The following is a 24,718-nucleotide window of genomic DNA, read 5'->3' as shown; positions in this document are numbered from 1 at the left end:
ATGACATCCCAGCCTTAGCTCTACTACGTCTTTAATGCTCATTAGCCGATGTTAGCAAGCTAAGACACAAAACTAAGACGATGAACATGATGTACATTGCATGTTTATCAGCATGTTGGCATGTAGATGCGAACATTTGGCTTAAAGGGCCCATGTTTTACACTTTAATGCAGTCTTCATATCTAAAAGAAGATATTTTTTGTGGTTTTAAGTACCAATTAGGTTTTACATCTCTCTCAAACTTTAGACACTCCTAAAGACACTAAAGATGCTTAAAGACACTATTTGTGTCTTTAAGGTATATGGATATCAATGAACCTTTCTTCTGATTGGCCGGCTCTTTTCTAAGTGACACACACCCAGGCCAGTCTAAAATGGCTCGTCCAATCGGCATAGTTACTGAATACAGGCTTTTAAGCATTTCTCTGAGTACTGAATGGTTTGATACTTTCACAGTATTTATATAACATCTTGACCTACTTTATTATCAAAAAAGAAACCTTAATTTATTCTATATGGGACCTTTAAAGCATCATAGTGTTCAAGTACAGCCTCTAGTATGACTGTATGCTCTGACTCTTATTATTGTCCTTTCTGTACTATAGCCAAAACTGTCATTGCATATATAATAGTCTGGCATGAGGTACATTTGTTAAAATTAAGTTGGATATGTGTTGCAAAAATATAGGGTGAGACTTTAAACTACAGCCTTCTCCTACAAAGGTTTTGAATGCAGATATGACTGGAATATAGCAACTTCTGGGAATCTCTCCAAGAATGTCTGCATGAAATCAGATGTGAGGATCTGTATAGACAGTATCCTTCCCAAAAGCACACATGCACTCCAGAAATGACTCCTTTCCAGGATAATGACTGGGGGAAGAATACAATGCTTGGTAGGGAAATTCCTCTTTCTCAGAGTTGTGGTATGTAGCGTCTTAGATTTCGGTGGGGAGTTTGTACAGAGAAATCAAGGAAAGTATGTTGAAACTAAATTCAAATGAAATTTAAACAGAAACAAATGACTTCCCCTGTGTAACAGCATGTTGGAACTGGAATAGCAGTTTTACTGTGAAATTCTTACGACATTATGACAAAGGTAATTATCTGAGCAGTGAGAGATCCTCTTTGGAAACAAGATGAGTAAGCTTTATCCGTGTAGTTTGACGACTTATGTTGTTTTCTTATGGCAAGTAAGATAAAGTTACACAGACTCGTTTTTATGATTTTACATGGGTTAAAATACATTTTATGAACTATTCTCTAGAGAGCCCATCCAGTCACCCTGAGACTGGGATAATTTCTCCAGCACAAGATAAAGAAAGTGGATGCGAAATGCCAGCAGAGACACAAAGAATCTGTGGACACAGAAGGACCTCTGTTACGCTGATGCATTTTCCATGATCACGTTACAGTAAGCTGGGCTCCAGCAAGTAAACGGACAACACTCATATTGTTGCACTGTGAATAACTCTCGTATTATTCTCTATTTGCACAAATTAAGTGGTTAAACATTAAATGGTTGCTCAGTTTTATAACACAAGGTGAGAAAAGAGCATCTGGTCACCGAAGCTGATGTAAGTTTTTATCTTAAAGTTCAAGGTCGCCCTATCAGCGGTCCAACAAGTGATCAGTCTCTGTCGGATACAGGGTCCGTATTCAAGCATTTACATAGAGCCAAGTGTTTTTCCTTGACCTTATCACTGTCATATTTTCCCAGCCATGTCCTGTCTGTCACAGGAAAAGGTTTAAAGAGGTACCATCGTGTCCTGGTGTCCCTGAGAACTGTTTACTTGTGAATATAGACAGCTAATTCCTTTCACTCATTTCTCAGCTGCCCGTCATGTTCACAAAGAGCAAGTAGAGTACCGGTAATCAGTGCTGTTGACAAAGAGTGAGTCAAACCGAAGTTTGGGGTTTTTCATGAGAATCACGTGGTTCATTTCCTCTCTTTTACTACCCTAGCACTTTCAGATTTCATTTTATATTGGCCGGAAATTTCTGGTCTTATATCACTTCCCTCATAGTAAGAGAATGGATTTGAGACAAACAATCATAACTCTTCTGTGGAAATACTAACGAGAATAGTCTTTTTGGCAAGACGACAGAGAAATTTATATTAAAGATGAATAGATTTATGTTGAAGAGTCCATTGATTTTGATGTTTATTTGTCTTGGCAACACTATATAAACAACTCAAACCAAACATGATCTCATGCTGCTGGAAAAGGATCAACATCATCACATCAGCAGAATGTACAAGAAACAATTTACTGTGAGAGTATATAATTAAAATAATCCTGCGCAAGATCTGTTATTTTTCACACCATTAATTAGTCTGCGAGTCACTTGGGTAAACATGTGAGCACAGCTTTATCCAAATAATCTGGATCCCTCAGAGGCAGCTGGTCGAAGCTCTCTGAGGTCGTTCCCTGTATGTCTGAAAACAGGAATGGAAACTACCTCTGGTGAATGAAGCTGATAGTGATAACAATGTTGACTTGACCAAATTCAGGGGGTGTTCAAACATTTTTGCATACTCCTGTTGTGTTTGGCAACACTGCTTTTCCTTTTCAATTCCTCTGACATTGTTTCTGGGAAACATAGACCTCTTGAGATTAAAGAGATGAAAGATCACTGTTGGCATGTGACCAATAACAGTTGATTGAAACTTTAATAGCAACCTTCTGAGTGTGATATGCTGCTGTGTGTAAAACTCGTGGGAAGAGAGTGGAGAGTAGTGCATGAATTCTTTCTTTTTTTTTGGTGAATAGAGTGGAGCAGCGACATGACTGGAATTTCAATGCTTGTTTTTTTTAACTGAAGCGACTTGTTTGTCTTTCAGAGCCTCCCTTGTTGCACATCTTCGTCTATCACCTCCTTCAGCTCCCATCTCATGGACTGCTCAAATAACCTTTAACCCCCAATGGATTAAAGATAACTTGCTGTGTGCAGCTGTTTATTCTTAGCATTCTCACTTTCCTGTGTTTAACTACGAACACATTATTCTGATTTCTATTCATCATTTCTGTGGGTCACGGGAGCTCAGGGAGGATGTGATTACACTTCATGCCTTCATGCCTCCTTCAGAATCTCTGTCCCCCTCCAGATTTGTTAATCATTGTTGGAGATGTCTCCCAAGAATCCATCACTTCAAGATGACTAAGCATGAGCATTCCTATCCATTTTATCCCTTTGTCAGGACAAATGTATTCTCTTTTCCAGGAAGTATTTTTCATATCCTGGAATATCCCACTTCTGAGATTTGAAACGATCAACAACAGGATGTGAAGGTATATAAATGTGGAAAGTTCAGAGTTAGTATTTACTTGTTCCAGACAGTGAGATGCCACATAGCCACAAAACAGTTCCTAACAAATAAGCCGACGTGTTTATTATTTTACAAAGCTCTGTTTAGAGATATTGTAATGATAAGGTGCCACATCCCATTTCTGAAGCACTGCTGCATCAAGAAGTGATAAAAACGGTTTAATTCTTGTGTGAAGAAATATGCAAACACGACACTGGTAAAGCTGGTGTTGTGTGGGTGTGAATCTATGTGCTGGTGACCTTAAGATGAGTGGGCATAATGAAGACTTTCAGCATGCATACAAAACATGTTTCACTGTTCAGATGATTGAGAAGAGGAGCATGATACCATCACTGTCATCAATGTTTTCCTATGGTTTATGTATCATAGTGGTAAATTGATTCAAGTTGAAGTTTGGGATATATCAGTCCAACTTTCAATTGTTTATTTTAATTATGAAAAAAATAAAATATGTTGTAGTAAACAGGTGTATTGGGAATTTAAAAAAAAAAAGTGGCCCAAAGTGATGTTCTGCACTGTGTTTCATGTCTTTTCCTTCATTTGTAGCCTGACAATTTCAAAAGAAACTGCAGTGATCTGCTACTTAATCCATTAAACAACCAAAAATAAACAGCCTAAATTGTTATTAGATGAAAGTTTGAAAAGATATGAAATTGTCCAATTGAAAGTAAAAAAAAAAAAAAGTACAAACATGAATCTGTGAATATGTCGCAAACACACTATATTATTACAGTAGAACCACTAGGATCGCCTGACTCATGAATAACAGACATGATCCCCCCCCACACAAACCACCGATTGTCCAGAGAGACGAGAGAGAGAGAGAAAGAGAGAGAGCGTGCGTGTGCTCAGGCTGTATCTTTCTCTTTCTCTCTCTCTCTCTTTCTCCTCTGTCTGATTTACGGCGGATCGACACAGCGCAGCCCCCAGAAGAGAAGCGGAGCAGAGCTGGATTAAACGACAGAAGGGACACTGTTCAAAACAAATGAGCGAAAGTACACTGTTTGTTCGACTCGTCGTGGGGCTCCTTCTCATTGCGACAGGTAGGCTGCTCTCTCTTTCACTGCTGAAATGATGGTCTGAATTGATTTTTTTTTTAAATATATATAATGTATATCTGTGTCATGTTTGTCACGTGACAGAGGGCATATTGAAGTTATAAAGTATAAGCTGTACTGCATACGGACTACACAGAAATGTGAATATAATGCTTTGACGAGGAGGCACGTCGTCATTAAAACAGGTCAAACTGATCCATGCCACCGGTGCACAACTTTGTAATAACCAGAAAGGAGTGATAGCATGTGAGGGGGGAGAGACTCAGATCTTTATGCACCGAGAAAAAAAAAAAAAAAAAAAAAAAAAAGAAAGAAAAAAAAAGCTCAACATACAGGCTGCTATTAAACTTTGATTAAAATTTAGATTCAAGCTGATTTCATAGGGTAATCCTCCTGCATTGGAGAGAACATTAAAAACTCCAGTCCAGCAAGTGTGAAGGGACACCAAACCTGACGACCAACTTCATTACTACAAATTATGAGTGCTAAATTGCAATAAGTATATTTCTGCAATAAATTACTTGCCCGACTTGCTGACCTTGACTGTAGTGACGAGTAGCCTGTATATACTTTAAACCTTTACATTTTCACTCGTGTGGTTGAAAAGATTTATAGGGGAATGTGAAGGTCGAGGGTGTGGAAAAAAAAGTCAAAACGTATTTTTGAATATGTTAATCAGATATGCACGTTCTCTATTTTTGTTAAAGCTGTGATGTTGACTTCTTCTTTGACATTGTGGTCTTTAAAAAGCTGTGATAATCATGAAAGGGCAGAACATGGAAGGCTGTTTTGTAGAGATCCTTCCTTAAATTAATGAATCTTAATTGATTGAATGATTATCACTTCTTTTGACCACTTTGCCTCGACATACTTTTTCCGCAGTCACTGATCTCTCTTTGCTGACCATTTTGGCTTTTTGTGGACATATAAATATTGAAAAGTGGTGAAGTCTTTTCACTTGTATTCATTTTTTTTAGTTTGTTTTTTTTAGATGGAGGTTTGGCTGTTAAAAGAGCACTGTTCTATCTTTCTCAACCAGTTTTTCTTCTGTTTTCACTTAGATATTTTCTCTCTACTAATAATAATTGTGTGGAATATGATAACAAACAAAAGACTCTAAGGGTTTTTATTAACTGATAGATACATTAGAAAAAACAATATTATGGCAAGCAAGGGGCTTTTTATCTGGTGGGAAAAAAATAACTCTACATTCTTTGGTCAGTTGATAGACGAGGCTAGAATTTGTCAAGCTTTTCATAAGTCTGCGACATACATGGGCATGCACTCAGAGCCAACGTGATGACTATACCACCCCCTTTTAAATGACTGACAGTACACAGAGAGCAAACATTGCCAAGGAATGTTTCTTTTGTGGTAATTATATAAATATCTAACCTCACCCCCATGCTGTAGGTGTGCATGGCTCCTGTCCCATTGAGTTGAGCCCCCCCAGAGTTGTGGTGAAATATGGAGGCCGAGTCTCAGTCAACTGCACCACATCAGAGAGCCAGTACAGAGGAATAGGCTGGGAGGCTTCACAAAACGGCACAGGTGTGCAGCAAGTCAACCCTTTGCCCTGGACTGTGGAGAGCCTGACAGACTGGGACATTACGACCTTCTGCTTTTTGAACTTATATCCAAAAGAACAGTGCCTCAAGACCCTTGACGTTGTTCTCTACAGTAAGTCTTGTTTGTTGGTCATGGACAAGAATGAAAGTATGACTGTGTCTGACAACTTTTTCCTTTTGTCCAGAATTTCCAGAAACAATCAACATCAGCAGCTCCGATGGTGTATTGAAAGAAGGGGAGAAAAGCAACTTCACATGTGACATCCTCAATATAGCACCAGTTCAAAATCTCATCGTAAGGTGGTACAAAAGAGATGCAATCATTTCTACACAACATTACAGAAACATAAACAGTAAGAAACCAGTGAATCAGTCATCTGTCTATAGCTTTACACCGACGAGACAAGACAACGGTGCCACATTCAGATGTGAGGCATCTATGGACCTTGGGCCAGAAGGACCACAACTTATTGTGACCTCACAGGAGAATAATATTACAGTTTTCTGTAAGTATGGTGCTTATTTTACTTGTCAAAGGTCATTTTTAATGTGTATTATGTTAGAGTCAGAGTACATTTTTTCCGTACTGTTTTCACACCACCAACAAAAGTTATGCTACTGTTTCAGGTAGTGCATGTGTAAAATATCTTGACCTCATAAGACCCTATGTACCTAAAAGGGAACTATATATGTCTATTTTTTAGACATGTATGCCCTTCAGTCACTTCTGCATTTCAGTCACTTCTCATGCCTCATTTGTGCCTACGCTGAGTTTTTGTTGAATTGAAGTCAAATAGTATAAATGTTTGCTACCTTTCTTTCTGTTCAGTTGTACCAGAAATACTGTGTTCTGTTATCGAGTTATTGGAAGAGGAAACGCTGGCGAATAAATGCTCTGTGACAGGAAATCCCACCCCCGACATCAGGTGGCTGAAAGATGGACAGCCCTTCAACTGGACTGTCCCTCTGAGAAGGGAAAGTGCAGGGATGTATTCAATTGAAGCTAAGGGCTTCTCCTCTGCCCAAAAGGACATCCGGGTTCTTGTCTTATGTGAGTGTGACATTCAGTCTTTATGGCAGTACTACATACGGCAGACAGTAAAATTAGATTCCAATATCATTCATCTTAGTTCCTTTTTCGAATGTAAAGACTCTTTAGGCTCCACTTGCAAACTTCTTGATGCACAAATAAAGCTTGGACCTCACTGCTATTTGGGTGCTAGTAGAAGAAGTCCTCAGGTCCTTAAGTAAAAATGAATCCATTGTAATTGAATGCGCTAGCTTTAAAATGTTATTTAACTAAAAGTGTAGAAGTATATCAGCAAAAGATACAAAAAAAAAATATACTTTTATATGCAAAATATAAATTATTATTTCATGTTACTTTAATGGATGTATTAGTGTGAAAACCACATTTTACTGTAGGTCAGGGTGACAGTAATTACAACAACTTGCACATACTGCTGGATAATGCATTTTATTCAATGAACTGACGACACATTTTGAAAGTGAAATCTAAATCTGAAAAGAAACTGTAGCTGTGAGATAGAGAAATAAAAAGCACAATACTTCCTTCTAACATGCAGTGGAGTAAAAATACTATATCTTAAAACTGTTTCAAAATACTGCAGTTGACTGATTTAATTTTTTACCATACCACTTATGTGATAAGTTGTTACTACATAACTGTACTACATAATGCACTGCTAACAATGTTTTTCTTTACAGATGGACCAAAGCTGACGTGTCCCAGCTCTTACATTACACTAGAGAACACTCCTCACAACCTCACCTGCACTGTCGAGGGCTTTCCTGAACCCGAAATGATCTGGTACAAAGACGGGGGCGAGGTGGAACTTCCGGAGAACCTTACAAGAAGTGATGGGGGGCAGTACTTGATCACAGCTTCGAATGTTCTCTCAAGTGTCAACGCCACGGTGGATATTATTGTCCTATGTAAGTCCTTAATACTTTTAGCTTGAGTGATTTACTCTGTTACTCTATTGTATTTGGGTTTTTTTTTCTCCAGCTTATACTGTTTGAATTGTTGTGTGCAGACCCACCATCACCGATAGTTGAGCTTGACGACACCGAAGTCGACGTTGGTTCCACTGTGTCGCTAAAGTGCTCCTCCACGGGGAACCCTCGACCGAAATATTCCTGGAGTTATTACAAGATGGCCAACGTGGTGGAGAAAAATGAAGATGGAGTGTCCCGTCTGGTCATCGGCAATGCCACTGCGTACAACATGGGCTCCTACACATGTCATGCCTGGAACAGCAAAGGAAGTGTCTCAAAAATGGCCAAAGTCACTGTGACAGGTACAAACTCAATATAATGAACGTAATATTTTTTTTTTATATACTTTTTCCATTGGGCAAAAGTTTTTGATGCCTGTAATTATTTTTGGTCTCACCTTCGTGGAGTCGACAGTAAAAAGTGATGTGAAAACACTGCAGACTGATTGGTCAGCAGAAACTGCGTCATTACATCACTCTGTTTCGTTCTATTAGCGGTGGAAAACCGAGTCCAGAAAACGACCTGCTGGCAAAAGCGAGTAGAGTCGGTACCACCAGTGGGAAAAGGGCTTTAGATTGTGTTAATTTGAATAATTGTTTAAAGCTTGAGGAGGCAAAAATATCCTGTAAATCACAAAAAAGCAACAACTGGAGAAAAACCTCGCAACATCAAAATAAGTTTTGGTAGCAGGGCAATGTTTTTTTTTTCCTTCTTTTCAATCATATTCACGTGACGTCCCCCTTCATATTATTCTTGACCCACTGGAGGGGTCCCAGACCCTAGGTTTAACCACAGGAATAGTTAAATGGAGTTTTATTTATTTATTCTTTGTTTCCCCAATTTTGGAAAGTTAAATTCTTTGTGCCCCACTCAGAAGTCGCCCCACTGAGGTCAAAATCATTTCATTTTTCATTTTGTACTTTATATTATATACTTTTTTTCTTTTTACCAGTTCCAATTATTATATATTTATCTGTCATTGGCGTCGTGACAACTTAAAGCCTAACCCCAGCTGCTACATTTATAGTCATAGTGGGAGTGAGGGTATGCAGTGTGTGTGTGTGCCCAGTAAGGGGGGGGGGGGGGCCGGCGGTTTCCTCTGCGGTGATGTGGGTCTGGTAGCAGCGATAGCTTAGCTTCAGCTTCCTCCTAAAAAGTCAACGAGCCGCCGCTGGTTTGTTCGCTGCGTGCAGCTGAGGTGAAGCAGTAGAAACTGAAACGGAAGAACGGCGAACAGCTGTTTGGAAGAAAAAACAACAACAACAACAACCGCTGAAACTTATTTCAAATGGAGAATTTCTGCCTTCTTCGTCTGCTTTCAGTCTTTTTGACTTTAGAGCTGCTGTCGCTTTCTAACGGGACAGAGTCGAGTAAGTTGTGTCACTTTTTGAGACCTCATGCTTTCTTTTGTGTGGAGTTTGAAATGGCTCAGCGGTTAACGGTGTCTATTTATGTTGCCTGCGTTATTAGGAGCCAACTTAAAGCAACACACGGCGCTGTTTAAAAAAAAAAAAAAATGTGAGGACACTGGAAACTTTGAATGTAACGAGACTTATTTATGTTTGACGCACGATAACTTAAGTGTGGAAAATCGTGTGCTGTTGTAAAGTGTGATTATTAGTAAGCGTTGCATTTTGTAGGCAATCTACTGTTTTAGCTTCCTCGCTCCTCCCATGGCTGTTCCATTTATATGATTAAACAAAAGTCTCAGTTAAGATCAGCTTATTGATTTACAAGAAGACATGGGCTGGGTTAGGTGTGAGGCATTTCACAGAAATGTAGATATTATAGTTGAGGTCCAGCACAAAGAATGGTGGGCAGCAAGTGCAGACTTCCCAAAGGGAGGGGTATATCCTTCCTGAGTCCTTTCCTGTCGCTTCCAGAGACATAGCTTTTGTTCTTAAGACCTTTAAGTCTTTCAGCACTATTTCCCTACACCGCGGGATGTGACAATGTTGTGTTACTTTAATGTAGACTCGGACTGGGATAACATCTTACACCCCCACTCACTGCTCCACAGGTGCCAAGCAAGAATGCCCGATTAAAATAACTCCAGACACGATGGTGATGCCGTACCGAAGCAAAAGTCAGCCGGTAACTTGCACGTCGACGTCGACCAACTCCAGTAATGTCATTGGAATATACTGGCAGGCGGGACGCAATAGCACAGTTTGGTTTCCCAACACCCATGAAGACTGGGACGCAAGGCCTGTCTGTACCGGGACGTTTCGGGGACGAGGGAAATGCGATAAACCTTTAAACTTCATTCTCTACAGTAAATATTTTTAACAAATCGTTTGCTCTTCTATCATTAACTTTTTAAATGTGTCTCTCGAATTGTTTTAACCACCCTGATATTTTGTCCCGCCTTTGTAGAAACACCAGACATTGTTTCCCTCCGTGGTGTAAATGACTCGAGCTCAGTGGTGGAGGGCCGAGAGTTCCAGCTGCAGTGTGACGTACTCAACGTTTCTCCCGTACAAAACCTCAGTGTGCGGTGGTACAGAGGCAACACAACCATTGAACCAGGTGGTGTAACTTTCTCTACATGTTTAATCTTTTCTGTGAGGCCGGAGATATCAACCACTGTGAGCCACACTGCAGTAGAAAACAATAGGATGTTAAATGGAAAGCAGGAATTGTCATTGAGGCAGAAATCTGATCTTAACTGCTGAAGTGTAGGTTAGTTCATTCTCACGACTGAAGCGTGAACATTTGTAGTAATCGTCAGTTTTCCTAAAACTGCAACGCGTCATCTCCCTCGTTAAGCAGATATTAAGCACACAAGCCTGTATTTATCAACACGAGGACAAGAAATGGTTTGCATTATTGTATAAAGCACAGAGAATTGAACAAAAGCTGCTGCAAACACGTTCCCTTGAACAAGTTGTCCTGATTATTTAGAGTCAGCAGGGTGTAAATGTCAAATCAACACATCAGGTCGTACTGACTAATCTGAGAGTTAATTATGTTTTATTATATATTCTCAGCCCCTGATTGGTTAACTGGAACTTTTATGTTGGTTTCTCATCTTATATTTTCCCCAACACGTTCATTTGTCCTATCAGGCTCAATGCGACTGACTGGCTGTCACCCCGAGAACAACTCTAACTGCGACATCAGTGCGATCAGATCTCCGGTAAATGTGTCGTCCACGGTTATAGTCACTCTGGACAGGAAGGACAATGGAGCCGAGTTCAGATGTGAGGCTCAGTTGGACCTGGGACACGAGGGACCACAGCCTTCTCCGACCACGTCCACTCCTCTCAACATCACCGTCTTCTGTGAGATCACGTTTACATTTGCTGCTCAGTAGTCACAATGCAGATACTGTGGTGATGGGTCATTCCAGAAAGCCCGTCAGTAAGACAACGTGTACTTTGTGCGATCAAAAAGTTCAGAGAGTGCAACTGTAACATTCAAAAACCATACCTGATTTACATTGTGCAGCAGTACGCCGTTCCTAACCCGCTCGGAACGCTCCCTGGGAGTCCCGTTCTGTAAGCGTGCGCAGCACCACCGACGATTCACGCCGGATCTCCTCCACGGTCTCCAAACCTTCAACTTGAACTTGATTTTGAGTGGGTAGGGGTGGTGTGGAGCGACGATTGTGTCGTTGTGCAGGGAGCTGGTGTGCCGTCGCACCACAGTTCAGTGCATTGAGTGTTTTCCCCTCAGACGAATTCAGTGCGCAACCGCACGAATATCAAAGGAAACCACCAACATGCTGTCGGTTGCGCTCCCGACTTTGAAGCGTCGTCTTCGGTCTTCGACAGTGACATCCTGCCCCCCTTGAAACGTCGATGCCACTCCAAAACGAATCCTGGCGAGGGTTTTAGTCGTGGATTTTCTAACTTTAACAGCGCGTGAGACGTTCGCTCTCCGCTCAAGTTTCAGGTCCGTGGTGAAATCTCAAATGTCCGCGTAGCAGTGGTCGCAACAAGGTGTGCAAACGCAGGTGCTGATGCTGATCAAACCACGTAACTTGGAAACGCTCGAGAAGGTTATTGCTTCCCCCTGCTCCGTACCATACTGGGCTCTATTTGTGTGCAACAAGAACAGCTCCTGAACTTTTTGATCGCCAGTTGTATGTGCTGGACAAAGTGAACACGATTACTATGAATTGGGGACTTCACACCAACATGTTAGCGCAAGTATAGTTCCACAAAATGTACATGCATTTTGGGTCATAGTCTCTGAATAGTCTTTGTCCTCACACTGCTCTATTTACCTCTTTGTCTCGACAGATAAACCCATTATTAACACCACAAAGCTTCCGAAGGCAATCCCAGTGTTCAGAGGTTATCCGGAGCAGCTTGATTGTGAAGCTGACGGTCACCCGCCTCCAAAGATCCAGTGGCTCTACAGCTCAGGCAAAACGACTTCTCTGTCCGAAGGCAAACTCGTGGTGTTTGAGGCCGGCCTCTACAACTGCACTGCCACGAACGATGTTGATTCCGCAACATACGTGGTTCATGTGGTTTTAAAAGGTAACGTAAATATCTTCCTGTAGAAAACTGAAGTACGTAAATTACCAGCTCCAGCGGGGACACCAGATCTCCCAACCAGAGGTTTTGAGGTCAATAAACGCACTTTGTTAGGAACACCCGTACACCTGCTTATTCATAGAACTATTCAATCAGCTGAACATGCAACAGTAGTGCAGCACATAAACCATGTTGATCTTCTGGAAATTTCTCACACAACAGTCTGTAAAGTTTACTCAGAATGGTACGGCTAACAAAAAAACAATCCAGTGAGCATCAGTTCTGTGGATAAAAACGCAGAAGAAGAATTATCAGACTGATTTGAACTGCAGTAGCTTTACCAGTGTGCTGAGCAGGAATTCAGCTCCGACTGAGGCAGCAGTGGGCACAAGCTCCCCAAAACTGGGCAGTTTGAGATTGGAAAAATTTAGCCTGTTTTGATGAATCTTGATTTCTGCTGAGGCTGCAGATGGAGGCTCACAATTTTGCATCAACACCATGAATCCACAGACCCCAACCTGCCTTGTGTGAACAGTCCAGGCTGCTGCTGCTGCTGGTGTAACGCTGTGGGGAATGTGCATACTTTCATGGCCACACTTATAATTGATCTTCTTGTGGCTATTTCTAGCAGGATAGTGGACCATGTCATAAATACAAGCAGTCTCTAGCTGGTTTCATGAAGATGACAATGACTTTAGTGGCCTCCCCAGATCTGAATCCAACAGAGCACCTTTGGTATGTGATACAGTAGGAGACTCATGGTGTGAATATGCAGCTGAATAACCTGCATAAAGGAAGTGATGCAGTCATTTCAACACAGCAGAATTTCAAAGGAATATTTCCTCGTGGAATAAATTAAGAATTGAAGGCAAACAAAGGCCATACTAAAGATTAGTATGGTGTTCCTAATAAAGTCCTCAGTTAGTGTTTAAACTCCACACTGATTTCCAGACTATTTAACAATTTTCAGATGGACATTTAACCACTCCCTTCCTGAATTTTCTCTGTGACTGTAATATAACTTCTGATTCAAGGAATTAAAGGTACCACGACTGCATATTACTGCCAACAGAGCAAAATAGATACAATAGCAGCCAGGGAAGTGTGAATTAAAACTGAGTAAAAGCCAGTCTTCCTATTAGAACATATAATTGTAAAAACTAGATGATCAACTACCTGTTTATAATTTTCATTTGTGGATGTGCTTCCACTGAGGTGAATGTTTGTTGATCACATCGTAGAAAACGACTTAAATGCGTGAAAAGTTCACAGATGAATTCTTCCATGTTAAAAAAATATAGAGAATTGAACTTAAAGGGAATTATTAAAAGTTGTTTTTTTTTAATTTTTTTTACTCATTTCATTACAGAGGACTACCTTCCCCTCATTGCTGGATTCGTGGCCGTCATAGTGGTGGCCATCTCCATCATCTTCCTCTTCATCTACTCAATCTACTACAAGAACACCAAGATGCGCCGCTACAGTCTTAAAAACCCCAAACTCAGCACTCACAACGGCAACGTGGCTCACAACGGCTGGGACCTGCCGTTGCCCATGACCAAACTGTCTTAGCAGTACATGTGCTGATAGAGCAGTACGGATAGCTCACCACTCTGAATGAGCCGCATCTCCCAGCCACCAGAATCTACAGCACATTTAGAGCCTGAATACCACTCAGGCTCCGTTATCCTCACATCTATTGTCCTATGTGTAATCCTTTTATCCCTCTGGATTGATATAGTTAAACAACTTGGCTTGAGATGTACAGTTCTGTATGTACTACTGGATTTTTACCAGTTTTCACTGGACACAAAGAAAAGAAGGCGCGAGGACTCAGAATTTGGCTCTGACTTGCAAGACAATCACTTTTTTATATTTTTCATGAGCACAAAGGGAATCTAATATAGTTTATTTTTGTTGTTTTTTGGATTAGTTTTACTAATACTTGATTTTTTTTTTTTTTTTTTCTAGAATTCCTTCCCCTTAAGATGAACTCAAAGTCAGATCTCTGTATGTAGTTACAAACCAAACTTGACTTGAGGGTTTAAGATGTTGTGAACCTGAGACTGCTGTGGTTTCAGTTCTCACACTAACAGGAAAAGAACTGTTTTTGTTAAAGATGCATGTTTGCACCTCGAGAAGTGTGACACTGACGACCAGTTTTACAGAATGTGTGATCTTTTTGTCCTTTATATTTTGTAAGCCATTGCACTTCTGAGTTTGGAGCCTTCTCTGTGCCATACTGTGTCAGGCTTCGGGCCTGATGGGACAACTTCTCTTCTTCCACACTTGTGTGCTTTTGTATGAGTGAACTGTATATTCTGGATAATATTTTCTGTAAATGAAAAACTTTATATTTATTTATAAGAAACAGTAAAGACTGAACAATTTAGTATTGAAAACGGACTGCACATGTAATTAAACGTTGATCTAAGGAAGTCCTGCTTGCGATATAAGGGACATGAGGACAGTGTACCACATTTGATAATACTGCTGTAAATATTTGTGACTGGTGTAAAACAGTATTTTATCATAAAAAATGCGGCTTTTCAAATACTTTCTTTTGGTATTTATCGTACTCCCTAATATGGTTACAACATGACAACGACAAAGATCTGTATGAGAACAAAATCAGTGCAGAATTATCGGGAGGACTTAAGAAAGGAAAATGTTGTGTAGAGGTTTTAAATTGTCGTTTAATTTACAAATGAACACAAATATTCAGGAATGGCTTTTGTCACTGTCATAAGTGAAATTCAAAGTTAGATCAGAAAACTGTAGGCCTGAATGTATTTAAATTTACAATCACTTAAGACTGTATTTAATAATAGTAAGAAATACATTATTTTATAGGTAGTCTGCATCAAGCTTTGTGTATGCAACAGAAAATAAAAGGGGATCTAAATATATATAATATCAAAGTATTCATTATCCTGCAGTCCTATATGTACTCCTTAAAACGTGACAGAGCCCTCAGTACAAAGTGTAGAAATCCTTCTGCTGTAGCCTGCTGACAGGTTTATTTTTTCAGGTACAAAGTTATCTGTGTAAATGCTAAATGTGTAAAAATGGGTGTTGGGGGCAGTTTGCTGCGCACACACACAAAACAAAAGGCGGCGCCCAAATCCTGCAGTTTCGATGGAAATGCTCCCCGGAAGGGCGGTTATTCTGAAATATCCAGCAGCTTTTCCAAGCTCAACGCCTTCCAGTGCTGTCGGAACTACAGCAATTACAGGAATTTCCAAAGTACCCGCTTGAGAAACGGGGGAGTTCCAGTATTTCAATCGCCATGTGCCATCAGGTCCGAGTGTTGACAGTAACGGAAGTCGCAAAGCATAAATAAATAAATTAATAATGGCTTCAAAATTGATGATAATAATTAAAAACTTACAAATAATTAGCCGTTTCCGTATTTATGCTGTTAAGTAAACAGGTTGCTCTCTCCAGCTGAAAACATCTGTTTTATCAAGCGTTTCCCAAATTGTCGAATTTAACCTTTAACCCACATGTAAACCCATGATGGCGAATGAAGGGGATGTTTGGTCGGAAGAAACGCACGACGTTGTAGCATGTAGAGTTTTACGAGTCGCACGTCAATGCACCACAAGATAACTTTTACTTTCGAGACTGGTCAGGTAAAAGCCAAGAGCAACGCGGATTTGGAAAACGTTTCCTCTGTAGCTGCAAATGTACAGGCTATTTATTTCTCTAGTTACAGTGTTGACCAGGAACTGAAAACATGATGTGGTTCTTCCTCTTCAGCGGTTTAATCGCGTGCATAGGTAAGTTTGTTTTGTGTGCGCTTTTAGTTCGCTTACATTAAGTTGTGTCGCCACTATTTGAACATTACAGCGTCGTTTTTTTTTAATTTTTTATCAGGGGCCGACGCCCAATGTTTCATTAGTCTGCTTAAACATGATTACTTTTATATTCAGAGATCGAATCTGGCAACTTGTAACTCATTGACTAACTATTATTTATATGTAAACTATTAAGTTTATGACCTCCGATCCCTTTTTCGGACAAAAGGAAGTGGCATTGAGATAAATACATTACTAGTATAAAATAAATAGTAGCTGCAAAATGTGGTTAAATCATAAGTGGATGTGCTGGTTTGGACCCTCTGACTTATATTTTATTATATATGACGTTTCTAATCTGTGTTTAAGCAGCATGTTACCATTGCTGATGCTGCAGGTATTTTGACCTGCTTTACATACAGTTTTACATACAGAGACCACATCAATCTGAGGGGTTTATGTGCTGTCTCTAATATTTGATATTTTTTGTGAGATATTGGATCATTTGAACATTTATTGGGATTAAACCACGTGAGAAGTTTTGAGGGAAAAAAATGAAAAATTTTGGAGCAGTGTGTTGTATTTCAAACGCTGGTTAGATTGCCAGCATGTAAAATATTCAATGTCAAATAAATGTAGTGGAGTAGAAAGATACCCGCAGGGCTGTAACACTGTTTTATAAATGGTTGCTTGTACTTTAAGTCTTAATTTGTCCTTGTAGGAAGTACAATGAGTGCCTCCTGTCCAGCAAAGGTGAACCCTCCCCGTATTGTGGTGAGATTTGGAGACTCCTTTTCAGCCAATTGTACTTCTTCATTAACCAGCCCGATAACTGGAATGGGCTGGGAATCCACTACCGGAGGAACAGGCACTGTATCTGGGGTCACTTATCTTCCCTTAAATAGTAACCCTGTGGACGACTGGGACATTAGTTCAAGTTGTTTTCTCAATCTCCCTGATGACCGTCAGTGTACAATACACCTACCAGTTACTGTTTACAGTAAGTAGACCTTAACTTTATCAGCTTTTGTTTTTGATCATTTAATGCCACCGGTGTTGTGATTTGTCATAGTTATTTTTCCTCTCTCTAATTTTATCACACTGTTACAGAAATGCCGCAGAGTGTGTCCATGTCTCAGATCTCAAGTGAAGTGGGCCCCATGGTGGAGGGCCGACAGTATCACTTCCAGTGTGGAGTTGATGATGTCGCTCCAGCCAGCAGCCTCGTCGTATATTGGCACAAAGGAAATGAGACATTCCCTAATGAGACATTTGTCGAGTCCAGGCTATCTCCAGTCAGTAAGTCCTCTGTCCTCGCTCTGACTGCCCATAGAAGTGATAATGGAACTCAGATCTGGTGCGAAGCAAAGCTGAACTTGTTGCCAGGACAGCAAAATCCCGCCGCGATGTCATCAAAGTCACAAGAAGTTATTGTACACTGTGAGTTTTTAATGTCGTCTTAAATTAAGCTGTCAGATCTTCTTTTCTCTGATTGTATTTTAATGCTTCCTTGTTTTTCTCTCTTTGGCTGCATTTTTATCTCATGCATATCCTCAGACCCGCCAACCTTCCTCAAGCCTGCCAATGAGACGCTGGAACTTCCAGCTCATGCATCATTAGCCTTAGATTGCATGGCTAAAGGAAACCCGATGCCGGAATATAGCTGGCTTCTCCCACACCCCGCACAAGAGACGAACAAGAATCAACATGTGGATCAACCCATTCTGACCCTATCCTTTCAGCTTCCAGGGGTGTATACATGCATAGCCTCTAACACCCAGGGCACCAGCACCAAAGTTTTCACTGTCGTCGGAGCTGCAAGTAAGATATTGTCTCAAACATGTGTTCAGGCACCTGGGAAGTGGAAAAGTTTCTATTTTGGAACATCCGACTTCCAAGTACGAAGCGTTCACAAGCAGGCAACATGACCAACACTGCAAAATGCTGCTGTCAAAACACAGAAGTGTTAAACAACACAGTCAGCATCCATATAAACCATTGACTGTATATAAAAGTGGACGTAGCTTCCGGGTCTGAGAAATAAGGCCGATGCGGTAGTGTCTTAAGCTGCGATACCACCGAGTGCTGCTATGGGTTGGCTCCAAAAAAGCCTCTGGCTCCATAGACTCAACTAGTCTGATTCAATTTTAAGGCAATAAAACATTTCTACGAGTTATTTCGGTTTTGCTAGCGAAAGTCACTCCTTCTGATTAGATTTCTGATTGTCCAACTGAAAATAATCCAATTATTTGGAAAAAAGCTTCAAAAAGCTGTGTTTTAGGGTGTGTGTCTGTTTGATTACCCTCCTCCCACCACCCCAAGGTTGCCACTTGATATAAACCAACCCAGTAGAAATAGAGCTCAGGAAGTCAATATTATTTTTACGCTGTATTTCTTACAGGTAACACAATAAGCAAACCAGGTAGGCTGGTTTACCGTCTGGCTATTTTTTAAGCAATTAGCCCAGATTTCTTCCTTTCACCACAAACACTGCCAAGTCATGTGAGGTCGAACCTTTTCTCAGAGCTCTCAAAACACCTCCGACTTTTCAAGTAGGATATTCCCAGTTCAACAGGCGTTTTCGGTGTTTTCTCCCACTGTGAAGTTGGAACTTCCCACCTCCCAGTTGCTCATGAACGCACCATAAATACATCACATTTCACATGTTTTTGTATTGCGTTATTGTCTGTAATTTTTCATGCTGTTCTCCAATAGGTAGTCACCCTGGGACCACTGCTGGGATTTTACTTGCTGCGTTCTTTGTTGTAATCTTTGTTTTGGGATGTGTGGTTTACCACAAACAGAGCAACTCTTCTGTTGACAGACTAGAAGGTCTGACCTAATAAGTAAAGAGAGAGAATGTAACAAAAAATCCCCCTCTCCCACAGGGGATCGAACGACCATGGCAGTCATTTTTGGAGTGTTTGTGCCCCTGGGGATCCTGCTCTTCGTTGGTGGTCTCGTTTTTATGACACCTGATGGTACATTTTCTCTCAACAAAGGCAACTATCTCCCAGGACAACCTACCTCATCAGGACCTGTATGAGGCAGACTTTTTAAAATTCTATTTTGCATGGCTGAACCATAAAAATGGTACTTTTTAATATTATTTTGTTTGCTTGGAGAAACATAGTGACATTTATTTTAAAGGTTGTGGGGTATTGCTTGTTCTGCATGCACTGTTGGTGTACTTCTGATTCTGCTGGCCCACTGTAGCTTTAAAATTGCATAATTTCATCAGCTGGGGTCAAAGCGCCACTAATCAGCATTGTTGTATTAACAAACAGTACATTTACAGCAGGGAGAGTGTGTTTACATGCACTGTAGTAATCTTGTTGCAGTAAATCTGCCCATAAATGCAACAGGTCGGTAATAATATTTCTCTGACTCTGAAGTGATGCTGCTCTCTGACCTTTTTATAGAAAAGCATTTGCTCACAGCTACTCTCTGTTTCAGTTTTAGTCTGACTTTGGATTGAATTTTTTCGCCATATGCATCATCGGTACATAAAGCACATATCAAAAGCAGACTGCTGGTTACTTCAGTGCACGTAAACACACCGACTAAATCAAATTTTGTGTTGAAACCAGGAGCATTAACACCTCACTCTGCAGCTCTACTGACCATTTTAGCTTCCTATAGCTTCTTGTTTTGGTTTTGTTTCTTGCATGTTTAATGTAAGGTTTGATCTGAGCTGCACTTATCACCATGTTTGCAACAGAAAAGCTCTGATAAACCCACTGTACTGTATGCTACCTGACTGTGCAACACCAAATGGGAAGACAAAGTTAGCAGCATGGAAAAGAGCCACATACTCCAGGGAGCCTCTGAAAATCGAAGACTGTGAGGATGAAACTAAATCAAAACTGGAAGAAGAATTTATCTTGGACACGCTAGCAATGATACATATATACGGACAATCAATCAGAACAGTGGGTGTTCCAGCTTGTGGAAGATTTCTTCAGCAGCCGGGCAACCAAACATTGAAAGCTTTTGGGGGGGGGCGTTTTTGTCTGCCAATAGAATAATTTTTTATTGCAATAATACACGAATGATGAGTCAAAGGATATGTATCAACGGGACACAACAGCCACTTTTTACTTATTACTTGCATTATTGCCTTGTTACAAATTCTTTGTTTAATGTTCAAGAAATGCAGCTGCAACACCAAAGAGTCTAGATTTTGAGGTAAAAAGGTGCTCCGTATCATGTTATTAATCTGTTAATTTAATTTGCCTTTATCATGACATGTTGAGCAGAAATATCGGTACCGCTACGATAATTACTTACACTGCAATGGTTTATAATGTCGATGAGGTTTTTATCAAACTTATTTTGATGTAAGCATAAATTATTCTATCGTGTCCTGTGAAATTAGATTTATCTATGTACTGGTAAAGTTTTTGATTGTTGAATTATTTTTGCACTGAATAAACAGCCCATGCCATTTATTTGATGTGCGTGCATTGTCAAATGAAAAAAGATTTGGATATTTGAGCCCATCTGAATATAAACCACTAAATCTTGTATTAGATAAACAGTTTGTCAAATGTACCAGTAGAAACAAATTTCTTTAAAAAAGTGGACATTTATTATGAAAGTTGAATTAATTGAAAAGGGGAACATTAGCGTGAGAGATGTGATTTTAAAAGGGATACATTGCTTATAATGTGAATGTATTGTGTGCATGTGTGGCTCAAGCATATGCATCAGCTGTTTCGATGAAGCCAACTTCTCTGTCTGTGACATCCTGAGGCAGAATACTGATTGAGGCAAAGTCAAACCCGTGTCTATGTTCCCCTGCCACCTTTTGTCAATCCCTTGGACCTCTCTCTGTCTCTTTCAGTCTTGCTTACATTATACCGTGTTGAGACTGCCATACTAATTAGTTACGGACAAAGTGAATGTAAAGGAGAGTGTTTGTTAGCCTGTCTACGGTTGCCCATATAAACCAATTTTGTTTTTCTAAAACCGTGTCCTTTAAGTTCAGTCCCTGTCATTCCCACTAAAGCCTTCACCAGAAAGTGCTGTTTGTGTATGCTCTGACTGTGTTGCCGTGGCAACCTGGCACAGTAGACACTGCTCAATTTGTCATGGAGTTTTTAACAAAAAGGCTTTATTATTAACACGCAAGCTTAACATGTTTCTCTAGAGAACTTGTAGAAGGAGCAGCATATTCAAAGCTGCAAGTGAAGTGATCGTGTACTGTAATCTGTGCATTGAGATTACCAGCTGTGCTCCTCTATAAATACACAGAAAAGCATCCAATCACTTGCTCTTTTGCACTGCAGTTGCAGGTCAGAGCCGATACGCTGTGCAGCATTCTGGTCACAGTGGGAGTCTTACAAGCTACATGCTGCACAAGACCAGTCCTCCTGCCTGCTGGGATCTCACAAAGCACGGAGTTCAGAACCAACAGGAGACGAGCACGCAAGAACTACGAAAACAAGCTTTTTCGTCATAGCCAGTCATGATTTGACACTAAAACAGGAGATGGACTCGGTGGTTTGACAGTGTACAATGGCCACACCTACCTTAGGCTGGAGTTTAACCAACTTTACTTGATACAATGACGAAAATCTATTTCTGATTTATGTCATTTTATCTTCATGTTATAGATTTAGGCCTGCATGTCTGCAAAGCTGAGAAGAGCAGAAAGTTTGCACAACAGAAGTAGTTTTATAATTTGAACTTGGTTACACTATAATTTATGTGCTTTGGTACACTTCTAAAGTAACACTATCCCTTTTGTCAACAACATTTTGCCCTGCTTTCACTATAAACTGGATATTGAAAATGAAAAATACATATATTAATGTGAGTGGTATATTTGTATTGCCTCCATTATTCCTGCTAAGACATTTTCTGAGTTATCTGTTGGCCCCCAAAAATTCCTCCTAAAAGATCACTGCAGCACTTTGTATTGTTTCTTAGAGGCCTGCCACCTGTTAAATTTCCCTCTTTCCCATTTACCCCCCACCCACCAAAGTCAGCTGGGAGGGAACTGTGTTTTGTTCCAACATAGTTCCCTGCAGAGTTGCCAAGGTTGTTCAAGTTGGAATTTTTCTCTCTCTCGACCCTTAATCGACGGCTCAGTACAGAAAATAACATGGGAAACAACTTTCTGAGATGGATTGTCGTGCTTTGCATGTTTTGTTCAGGTAACAGGGTTTCTTGTCACTTCTTGGGGTTACAGAAAATGTTTGATTCAATAATTGTCTTATTAATAGTGGTTTGGTGATCCTCTAGTCTGTAATAATGTGAAAGTTTAAGGCGGTCCTCGCAGGATTAGAACAGACTAATTAGTATTGTGTGGACTAAGGATTTTTTTTTTAGCCTGAAAATAGGCCTGTTTGTGTTTAGATTACACTACAGGGTATCATAGGCTACCAGTGACACAGTTAAACTGTTAAAAATGCACGTTTGCATGGATTTGATTGGATTTGTCAGCTAAAGTAAGCTGCAAGTAAAATCCTGTATGTAGTTCTACAAAGCGCACATTTTGTCACTATATAAATAATGAATCATCAGCAATATAGTTAGAGGCTAAATTCATTGTTTGCAATACTTTGGAAATGTTAGGCTCATTTATTACTTGGGATTTGACTGGTGTGTGTTGTAACAGGGTTACATAACAGGGAGCCTATGCTTTTATGCAGTAGCCTACCTTAATATGAAAATGAAATGTGGTGATGCCACTGGCGATAATAATGATGATGATGATGATGATGATGACTTTATGTCTCAGTGTCAGGTGAAGGTTGTTCCCTAATCCTCAAGCCTTCCAGGGTTGTGGTGGGCTTTGGGGAAGCAGTGTCGGTCAGCTGTGAGGCCGCTCGCCCAGTACGTGTCCTGGGCTGGGAGTCTGCCATTAGTGCTACACACACACAAGAGGACCGGTCCGTCCAGTGGAAAGTGGACAGTCTCATCGACTGGATAGAAGAGCCCATCTGCTACGGGGTGTTTTTCACAGCTCCGAGACAGTGTGAGGAGAAGCTCAACCTTGTCCTCTACAGTGAGTCAACTCTTGTTTAACACCTGGTTTTAAAATGAATGACTCACATTAATCTGTTTGACCTACCTGAACCCTGTTTATCATTTAATTTAGAAACTCCAGATAGCGTCTCCATCAGGCAGGTGAACCACACGGGCCCCATGGTGGAGGGAAAAGAGTACCAGCTGCTCTGTGAGGTTCAGAATATCGCTCCTGTTCAGTATCTCACCCTGAGGTGGTACAGAGCGCAGACTGAGGTCTATAACCACTCCTTCTCTGACCTCACGTCCTCCTCACCTGTCCAAGTGTCCTCTATCCTTGTCATCACGCCTACCAAGGCTGAGAACGGAGCACAGTATAGATGTGTAGCAGAGCTGGAGCTCGGACCAGAGGGACCACAGCCACCTCCTAGTGTGACTTCGGAGCCTCTTAATGCATCTGTGTATTGTGAGTCATAAAGCTATCGTAAATTGTAACACAAGTTCTCACGTTTTACACGTAGAAGAGTGATGCATGTTATCTTTTGTCTAGTTCCTCCAACGTTCCTCAGTCCTGAAACAGAGGTTATGGACTTTATAGAGGGTGCCGAAATGACCTTAAACTGCACCGCCACTGGAAACCCTATACCTGTATACAGCTGGCAGTCCTCCAGTCCCATGCCGGAGAGGATGGAGGACGAAGCAGTTGTTACTTCCTCATCATTGCACCCAGGGACCTACACCTGCACTGCCTCCAATACGCTGGAGAAGAAAAGCAAGCAGTTCATAGTGAAGGAAAAGACCAAAGGTAGAAGGAAGCTCTGAAGTACATTATGTGCAAGTTGTTTTCATACTCTGTATCCTAACCTGCTGCTTCTTTTGCTTTTACTTAGGTATTTGAGATGAGCTGTGATGGAATGAGATGACTACATCAGACACACAAGGATAATTCCACAGAGGGGATTTTACTCTTGCTGCTTTGGAGATGGAAAATGACAATACATTCATAACTCCATGGATATTTATGTGAATGTTGTTATCATCCAGAATTAGATCTCATAAAATGAAAGACCTGAATATACTATGTTTGGTAACTGCCATTTAATTTGTCAGTGTTGGTTTAGTCTGGGTGTAGTTCACTTTTTATGCTTTTCCTGTGACATTCTGTATCTAATTTATATTTTTGACTATAGTCTATGTTTTCCTATTAATGAAGATATCTTGTAACATTACAAAAGCGTAGCTACTCTTGATATAGCAACGATGAATAGTAGCAGACCATTACTGTAAATATGAACAGTTTCTTAATTTTCTTGTCAATAAAATAAAATTTAAAAAAAACAGTTTTCACTTGTTTATATTATACCTACACATTAAATAAGATTATTTTTTAATATTAGTATGATATATAATTAAAAATAGGCCATCATGTCGCGACATAATCACGGGGTTATAAGACTTTTCATCAAACATTAACAATACA

General features: G+C 40.4%; 1 protein-coding gene across 1 annotated transcript; it reads left to right on the top strand.

The window, feature by feature from the left end:
- The first annotated feature begins 4,231 nt into the window (after positions 1–4,231).
- LOC138197706 (hemicentin-1) lies at positions 4,232–24,578 on the top strand. The gene is made up of 21 exons (XM_069148564.1): positions 4,232–4,374; positions 5,803–6,069; positions 6,143–6,463; positions 6,787–7,008; positions 7,686–7,913; positions 8,015–8,278; positions 9,997–10,251; positions 10,353–10,505; positions 11,045–11,260; positions 12,224–12,466; positions 13,833–14,034; positions 16,226–16,245; positions 16,985–17,263; positions 17,374–17,703; positions 17,821–18,084; positions 19,152–19,303; positions 22,289–22,424; positions 23,012–23,278; positions 23,372–23,704; positions 23,789–24,043; positions 24,129–24,578. The coding sequence occupies exons 1-21, from the start codon at positions 4,317–4,319 to the stop codon at positions 24,134–24,136; spliced, it is 4,473 nt and encodes a 1,490-aa protein (XP_069004665.1). The 5' UTR covers positions 4,232–4,316; the 3' UTR covers positions 24,137–24,578.
- The last annotated feature ends 140 nt before the right edge of the window (positions 24,579–24,718 follow it).

The sequence above is a fragment of the Embiotoca jacksoni genome, unplaced genomic scaffold, assembly GCF_022577435.1.
Source record: "Embiotoca jacksoni isolate LCO1_2020_lvr unplaced genomic scaffold, fEmbJac1.0.p SCAF_15, whole genome shotgun sequence".
In the NCBI taxonomy this organism is placed as follows: domain Eukaryota; kingdom Metazoa; phylum Chordata; class Actinopteri; family Embiotocidae; genus Embiotoca; species Embiotoca jacksoni.
This window is presented reverse-complemented; position numbering and strand designations above follow the sequence as displayed.

Excerpts from the sequence above, each read along its gene's own strand:
- LOC138197706 (XM_069148564.1), top strand. The coding sequence starts at position 4,317 with ATGAGCGAAAGTACACTGTTTGTTCGACTCGTCGTGGGGCTCCTTCTC. Across the intron at positions 4,375-5,802 it reads GCTCCTTCTCATTGCGACAG|GTGTGCATGGCTCCTGTCCC; the intron begins GTAGGCTGCTCT and ends CCCATGCTGTAG. Across the intron at positions 18,085-19,151 it reads CACTGTCGTCGGAGCTGCAA|GGGATCGAACGACCATGGCA; the intron begins GTAAGATATTGT and ends CCTCTCCCACAG.